The sequence below is a fragment of the Chelon labrosus genome, assembly GCF_963514085.1.
Source record: "Chelon labrosus genome assembly, chromosome: 5".
Taxonomy (NCBI): domain Eukaryota; kingdom Metazoa; phylum Chordata; class Actinopteri; order Mugiliformes; family Mugilidae; genus Chelon; species Chelon labrosus.
In genome coordinates, this window is record NC_140341.1 from 15207581 (window position 1) to 15216234 (window position 8654).

The following is an 8654-nucleotide window of genomic DNA, read 5'->3' on the forward strand; positions in this document are numbered from 1 at the left end:
GACCTCTGGGACAGGACCGCCCCGATGCCAACATCCGAAACATCAACTTCAATGATGAATGTCAGTCCGAGCTGTGGTGGCAGTCATTGTGGCAAGAGTGACACAGGTTAGCCGTCTCTGGTTAAGTGTTTTGCAGTGTGTAACACTCACCAGGGGTTTGAAGGTGGTTGAGGTCAGGGTACCTCGGGCTGGACAATTGGCGATGACGTGCCCAAGTTGGCCACAATAGATGCACTGACCCTCGATGAACCTCCGTTGACGTTTGACTGGAGACAACTGGGTGTGACCGATCTGCATGGGTTCTGCTTAAAGGTCTGAGGTACATACCTCAGAACGTCTGCTCCACTCTGAGGTGGCCCAGGCCTTGGCTCTTCCTGACAGATAAGATATGATGTAAGCCATCTTGTTTCTATCTGATGGGAGTGCCTGAGCCTGGAACTCAAAGTGGAGCTCACACCGAGTTAAGAAGGGCCAACAGTCACCAGAGTCACCCAAGAAACGCTCCGGGCTAGATAGTCTTATGGAGTGGGGTTCTTGGAAATCAGGCTGTTCTGGCGTGGAGGCTGGAGGAGCCGGAGCGTCCACAGCAGTGGAGTCAGATGAGATGGCCAGGCTCTGAAGCTGATTGATGATGTGGGACAGCTGGGCCGAGACGGTGACACTCTGAGCTTCAGCACGAGTGGTGGCTTCTGAAAGCTCATGACAGATCTGCGCAATCTGTTGGTCTTGCTGGTACAGCTTAACCCCTTGCACCTTCAGCGTGGCATGGAGGTGGTCTGACTCTGCATCCATAGTTTGGCCATATTGTATTATCAAGTACAAATCAGGTGGACACAAATGGAGGAGTCAGGGATCAGGCAGGCTCCAAGGTAATTTAATTGGAAGCAGTGTCAAACCCAGGTACAGAGGTCCAGCAGGATAAAACTCAGGTAACAAAGATTAGCTATAGTCACAACAAGGAATCACTCTAGGAAAAAACAGGTTGGAACACTTAAGGGAATCCTTCAAGACAATCTGGCACAGGAAGAAAGGGGAACACAGCTTATATGCACGAGAGAGAGGGAGACAATGAGACACAGGTGAAACACATGAGGGCGGGGAAAGCAATCACACAGGCAGAACTAGACAGGAAGACAGACTTCAGTAGACTCTGACTTCAAAATAAAACAGGAAGTGATGAAAAGAGGACAGAAAACTTAAAAATAACAGACACTAGACACTACGTGGTCCTGACAAGTAGTAGGTGGGGTTTGAGTGTGTGTTGTGTCGGGATCAGTGCCCTCGTCGAGATGTGTTTCCTCCCTTCCCACCATAGACTATAAACAAATAAATAAAATGTAATTTATATGCAGTTTATGGTTCCCAACCCAAAACAACGCCGTGAACGCTCCTTCACTGCAAAGCTCGTGCATGAAATATTCTTGACACATTGCCTAGTATGGATGACACTTTAGCCAGGACTCTCCTGTCACCCACCTCCCTCACTGAGTCCAAAGAGCAGCCCAGGACAGAGCTGGACTTCCTGATGACCGTATCCAGCCTCTTCCTCTCCCTTTCTGTGATCTTACTGTTCTAGCAGACCACTCCGTACAGAATGACTGATGCCACTACAGAATCACAGAAGGTCTTCAGGAGTGCCCCTTTCACTCCAAAAGACCTCAGTCGCCTCAGAAGCCTGTGTGCTGCGTCTGCAGCTTGCCTGGTAGCTGAGAGCAGGGCATCAGAACCTGTGTCCGCATAAGCAGAGGGAGGGACGTACACCACTAAAAATTTCCCTTTTAAAAAAAATGTTTAAGCTTACTCAATGACTGAAATAGAAGATCTCTCTGTATGTTGTATTTGGTTTCAAAGATTATTGGATTAAGTACCTTGGCACACACTGTCACACTATCACAAAGAAAATATTTAAGACTATAAATTAGAAGTTGCAGGGCCTGCATCAAGGACTGCATCGACGTCCCTGTGGACCAACACCAGTATGCATACAGGAAGAACCGATCCACAGAGGATGCCATATCTTCTGTGGTCCACACAGCCCTCACCCACTTAGAGAACAAGGACTCTTATGTTTGCATGCTCTTTGTGGATTTCACATCAGCCTTTAACACCATCATACCACAGACCCTGGTTTATAAACTGACAACCGTCAGACTGAGCTCCACCCTTTACAACTGGGTCCAGGACTTCTTAACCGACAGGCCGCAATCTGTGAGGATCCACGATGTCGCCTCCTCCTCCGTCACCCTCAGCACCGGCTCCCCCCAGGGCTGTGTGCTGAGCCCCCTTCTGTTCACCCTGCTCACATATGACTGCTCAGCGATACATCCGAGCTGTCTGATTGTGAAGTTTGTGGACGATACAGCTGTGGTTGGACGCATCGCTAACAACGACGAGTCCGACTACAGGAAGGAGGTGGAACACCTGGAGGGTTGGTGCAGGGAAAACAACCTCTGCATCAACGTGAAGAAGACCAAGGAGATGATCGTGGACTTCAGAAGGGGCAGACACCTTCCCCCTCCCCTGCGCATCAGGGGGGGCAGCGGTGGAAGTGGTCTCCAGCTATAGGTATCTGGGCGTCCACATCACTGACGACCTCACCTGGAGCACCGACACTTCCTGCCTGAAAGCACACCAGCGCCTCTATTTTCTCAGGAGGTTGAGGCGCGCCGGACTTGGGAGCTCAGCCCCCTCTACAGGTGTGTGGTGGAGAGCGTCCTGTGCTCCTGCATCACTGTGTTGCACAGAAGCTGCTCTGTGGCAGAGAAGAAGGCTCTGCAAAGGGTGGTGAAAGCTGCACAGAAGACTGTGGGACGCAGTCTATCCACCACCACAGACATCTACACCTCCAGATGCAGGAAAAGGGCCACCTGCATCAGGAAATACCCCACCCACCCCGCACACGCATTGTTCGTCCCTCTCCCTTCAGGCAGGAGGCTACGGAGCATTAAGAGCAGGACCACCAGACTCAGGAACAGCTTCTTCCTGGAGGCTGTGAGACTGTTGAACGCTGGAGCACCTCCGTAGCCCCCCCCCACCCCCAACAACCACCCATAGACACATCTGCACAGATTGCAGTTGTTTTTGCAGAATATCACTTTAAACTTCCACTTGCACACTACCTCAATGGTACAGGACTGCTGGATATTACTGGGTTATTCATTGCAGTTAACTTATTACATTGCTGACACTTTTTTTACTGCCTATATTTATACACTTCTTGCTATTTTGTACTATACTTAGTTAGCTAATTTTATTCTTATTTATACTTTTTACTATTTCTGCTATGGCTTGAATCGGGACCAGAGAAATTTCGTTCCATCTCATGTACCAATGTGCGTTGGAATGATAATAAAGAATCCTTGAATCCTTGAATCCTTGAAAAGGATGCACGGCATGCCGCAGTTGCAACAAAACGGGCAATCAGGCACCAGAGTTCTTATCTCATTGTAAGTAGCTGTTACAATTTCCAAGTTTATATCATTAAGGCTAAAATAAGCTAAGTAAAGAGTAAATCGGAAGAAAACTATTGAAACAATAATGAGAAAGGAAAAACAATCTGATGAGGTGAGGGTTTATTGGAAGGAGGCACGGACATTTCGGCCCTTGAGATCTTGAGGAGGCCTGTAGTTGTTTACCATGCAGCATGGATCTTCTCCTTCTCCAGAGAAGAGGAGGCCACGGAACATTTCCATCTAACGAGGAACCAGACACCAACAGAAAGGAGAAGGAGAGAGCGATAATTAAGGTATGATTTTGGCAGACAAGATCATATCATAGTCTCTTATAACCTTATAACCTCTTTTGCAACTCCATCATTGCCCGCTAGAGCACAACAGGAATATCAACTGACAGTGGTCAGATAAGAGGTTTTGACTGCAACAATCTGCTATCAACAGAGTGTACCTAAAAGACCTCAAGCTGCTTTGACACTTTTCTGTGTTTTTCTTGGCTATTTGGGATGCTGTATCTGACATTAGTTAACATTAGTTAACCGTTCTGCCTACTGAGCCACATGTGGGTGAACTTAGTAAATATGGGAGTACCTGTGCAGGGCTGACACTGATTGGCTCCTTTAAAACGATCCAGGTCACACTCTCCAGGAGTGGCGGAGTCGTCAAAGAGCCGTCATATGTCCAATAATCCAGAGAACCAGGAAGAAGAGTCTTTGCATCAAAGTTAGAGAAGGTGGTCTGCTTTCCCTGCAGGTGTTACAGAGCAGGAGATAGAAGAGGGGGAGCGGGAAGTGAAGAGGAAAGGAAAAAACATTACAATTAATTAGTTATTTTCCTTAAAAACTGCTCTAGAATGGGCACATTTGTACCAAGTGCAGCTGTACTTTGTGAATTTTGTGACAGTTGTTTTTACCTTTGTCTTAATGGCATCGAAGGTATCCAGAACTTTCTGAAGCTGAGGGTTGGCATCACCAATCTAGATCACAACATAAAGTAGATACAAACATAATGCATCATATAATAAGAAACATTTTTCACAATCTTAAAAGGCAGGAACACTTAAACACCATCCCGCTGCTAATTTGCAGTACAGTGACAGACTGATTTGCCAAAGTTGAATCACTGATGACTCACCTTGAGAAAAACCCCAACGACAGCAAGACCATCAGGCTTGTCGGCTGCCTCTCCAAAGCTGGGATACTTAGTGTTCCAGTGCACCAGGTGAAGCTAACAAGGAAATAAAATAGTATTAAGTCACAGACTGGCTGCATGTCACCTTATCCAGACAGCCTGCTCAAGCAGGGCAGATTGATTTTCATATGATGGAACTACTAGTTTTCCACTCTCCTGTGATTTTATTTTTGTTTGTTTTTGTTTTTTTATGAAAAATAGTAAGGACCACCACTGCAAAGAGATTAACGCTTACCTGCTCCTTACATCCTTGCCACATAAAGAGTTTAAAATCTGTTACTGTGCAGTATGTGGTTATTGCAATAGGAACTGTGCATGCATATTTTAATTCACATTTGGTTAACTGGAGATGCTCCAGTGGCCTCAGTACCTCACAGGGGAACCTGATGCCATCGACAGTGTGCTCCGAGCCTTGGTCGTCACTGCCTCCCCAGTGGAAATGAAACTGCCTCAGACGGTATGTTCCAGAAATAGGGCCTCCAGTTAGGGCTGGTTTCAGACAACAGATCACATAATCAGGAAACACTGAACATCAATAACAACAAGTTTTTGGTTTATTATGGTGAACACAGATCTCATCAGCTTAGAGCCCGCTGAGGCAGAAAGTTTGTGTTAGCAACTGGAGCATTTTTCAATATATTATCAATATATATACTGTTATGCAAAGACAAAAATGAATAATAGAAGTTGAGCTGTGCTTACTGGAGCTGTCTGTGTCGTCCACATAGTCCACCTGAAAGGAGTGTCCGTTGTTGAGCATGCCCTTGGCATTGGAGGGGTCATACTTCAACGTCAGAGGCTTCAAAGAGGAGTCATACTGGGCTTCCTTGGGGACAATATTGATGGGAGACTGTCTGGGCCCATTGGCTATAGGGAAACTTTCTGCCCACTTGTCAGGTCCTACAAATACAGAAATAAACACACTTAAACTAATGCCACTACTGTATAATGTTGTCTTGTCGCATCCGTTCCATGATGATGATTGAGCTATTTTAATGTAATGTCACCAAATATATATACATAACTTAGAAAACAATTCTCACTTACAACTACTTTGACTAGGTAGTAGGAAGCAAAAAGTATTTTAAACTTTGATGTGAAATCACAATTGAAAAAATATTAATTAATTGTAAAAATATATTCCAATCTACTCAGTATCAATGTGATATTCAAGATGTTCACTAAATAAAAGTAATTAAAAAAAGGAAACATTACTCTTGTATGAAACTGAAGTACACAAGGAATGTAGAAATACATAAATAGGTACACCTGTACTTTACCTTAACATTCAATGACAGAAAGAAAAATAATGATATTCCCTGTTCTCTATGCTTTTAATCTAAACTGTAACACTTTAAACATTTTCTATTTGTTCTGCATGTATAATATCTGGATAAGCTGAGTCGACAAGACCTGTGGATGTTCCTGGTTGTGAAAGTTTCAGTTACAGCAGTTAGAGTAACTGTTAAAGTAATTAAACTGTTGTTGAGGAATGGAGGATTGGTGTCTGTAATATATACAACACTGTCTACACTAACTGATTCTGTGTGGCAACATGTTTTCAGCCTTTAACACATAGACTTGAAAATCAGGTACAATAAGTGAATCAAACTGTGTTGGGTGCTGTGAGATCCTCACCGTTAGCCGCTCCGTATCCCCATCCTTGAGACATAGCTGCTCCTCCTTTATGTTATCCTGGTACCAGAAAAGAATAATTAATCCAAGTGAGTTTGCGGGTTAAAAAGAGGCTGAAGAGGCAGGTGAGGAGGCAGCACTACTCTTTCTAATGATATTTCCTCTGATGTCTCTTGTGAACAAACCAAAAAAAAAAACGACTTAAATGTCACATAAATGGTACAAACTGTTGTAACTGATCATTTAAAAGAAGATCTGTTTTTTTAGTGTGCATTTTTCCAGTTTGTATCCATGGTAACAGAACATTAACTGTTACTATACCAGGTAAATGCAGATTTGCCAATATGTGACAACTTCATAGATAATTATACTAACTATAATATATTATTATATAATAATATATAATTATTAAATATAACAATAATATAATAATTAAATAATAATAATAAAATTATATGTAATATATAAAAAGGGCCAAGAAGATCCTCAAACAGCCCAGTCACCCCGGACACTCTCTTCTCTCTACTGCCATCAGGTCGGCGTTTCCGAAGCCTGAGGACAAAGACTGAGAGGCTGAAGAAGAGTTTCTATCCACATGCCATCCGCCTGCTCAACTCTGAGCCTTAACTGGACTTAAATACCTGCACCACTGCACTTTACTCACATAGCTGCTTTCAAGCCTGTGTGCTGTGTCTGCAGCTTGCCTGGTAGCTGAGAGCAGGGCATCAGAAGCTGTGTTCGTGTTAGCAGAGGGAGGGACGAACACTGCTAAAAATTTCCCTTTAAAAAAAATGTTTAATCTTACTCAATGACTGAAATAGAAGGTCTCTCTGTATGTTGTATTTGCTTCAATGAAGCATGAGATGTTCAAGGGTTTCTGGTTTGGTTGTGGTGTGAACATTTCCTTCTAGGTGTTTGCTTATTTTATATATTGACCAATACTCATGGCCTTTTGCCACTGTGGAGACTACAAGACCTTTGCATTTACATAATAACACCTCATCCTTGGTTTACAGCAGCATCTCCATACCGTACCACCCTTTCTTCAACAATATTTGCAAGTCACATTAATCTTTTGGTGTCATTTAGAGTTGAAAACTACTTCTTTAAACTAATTCTTCCTGTTCTCTGAAGTATATGAGTTGATTGAACTACAGAAATTAGTTTAGTTACATTAAATAATATAAATGAATACTTAAAGGCACAAAAAATAAAAGAGTAGCCATGTGCATATAAATGTGTATTATTTTATTGAATGATGAATGATGAGGTGTTGCAACAGGAAAATGACAATAATACCAATAATAAGAACAATAATTATTAAGTAATGTGAAAAAGAGCACCACATGGTATGATATGCAATGAAATGTTTTTATAATGTTATATTTTAAATAGTGAATTTATAGTCTGAATTATAAAATGCCCCCAAAATGTAGAGAGAACATATAAAATATTTTACTTTTGAAAATGACAACAGAAACAGAAAACGAAATTATTTAATTATCTCAAAACTGTCCTTAAGTACAGCATTAGAGTAAATGTACCTTTAATTTAATATACTTAAATCCAAAGAGTAGAGTAAAACACTGTGTTCTGTTTCCACACACAAAAAAGAGGAAACAAATGTCACTTTATTGAAACTCCTATTATGATTATGAAAAGCACTACTGTGCTGAGCATGTATTCCATATTATTAATAAATCCAAAAGGGGAACAAAAGCCAAGGCACAAGGAAGCAGGAGACACAATGATCAGATGGGACTACCCATATACTGTGTATAGACACAAAACACAAAACTATAGACAAGACACAGGTGAAAGTAATGAGGGAGGTGCAAGTAAACACATAAGTGAGAAAAAACTAAAACTAAACAGAATGTTAGGAAGTACAGTTAACAGACAGATGATTCTCATTTCTAAATAAAAACAAAAAACGATCCTGTTCTAGGTTCTCTTCTCATCAATGATATTACACTCATGTTTCATTCGCTGCCACTTCAGTGCAGGCACGAAGGAGACGAGCAGGTGAGCTATGTTCTGCTGAAACAAAGACAAAAAAGAAAAGTAGAAATATAGGCAATGAAGTTAATATTCACATAAATGTATCAGAGTTTAAATTAGTGCCAGAGACCACAAACCTTCCTGTCTCACCTGGACACCTCTGATCATCTCTTTGAAGACCTGGGCTTCCGTCTGCTGCGTTTTCCCTCTGCTGCCAGATTTGTTTTTCTCTTCTTCAGACTGCTCAACTGATTGCACAGCACATAATGAACCACCAGAGGACAGAAAAGGGACAAATAAGGGTTGAATGGAATACACTTTTTTTGGGACACAAAGGTACATACTTGTGTAGAATAAAACATATTTTGAACTTAT

The 8654-nt window shown here is 42.3% G+C and overlaps 1 protein-coding gene across 1 annotated transcript; it reads right to left on the bottom strand.

The window, feature by feature from the left end:
• Positions 1–3564: 3564 nt before the first annotated feature.
• LOC311488015 (carbonic anhydrase-like) lies at positions 3565–6315 on the bottom strand (the record flags this gene model as incomplete). Its single annotated transcript, XM_084544519.1, has 7 exons — positions 3565–3692; positions 4044–4199; positions 4366–4428; positions 4587–4679; positions 5014–5132; positions 5346–5630; positions 6282–6315. The coding sequence occupies 7 exons, from the start codon at positions 6313–6315 to the stop codon at positions 3573–3575; spliced, it is 870 nt and encodes a 289-aa protein (XP_084400645.1). The 3' UTR covers positions 3565–3572.
• Between the last annotated feature and the right edge of the window lie 2339 nt (positions 6316–8654).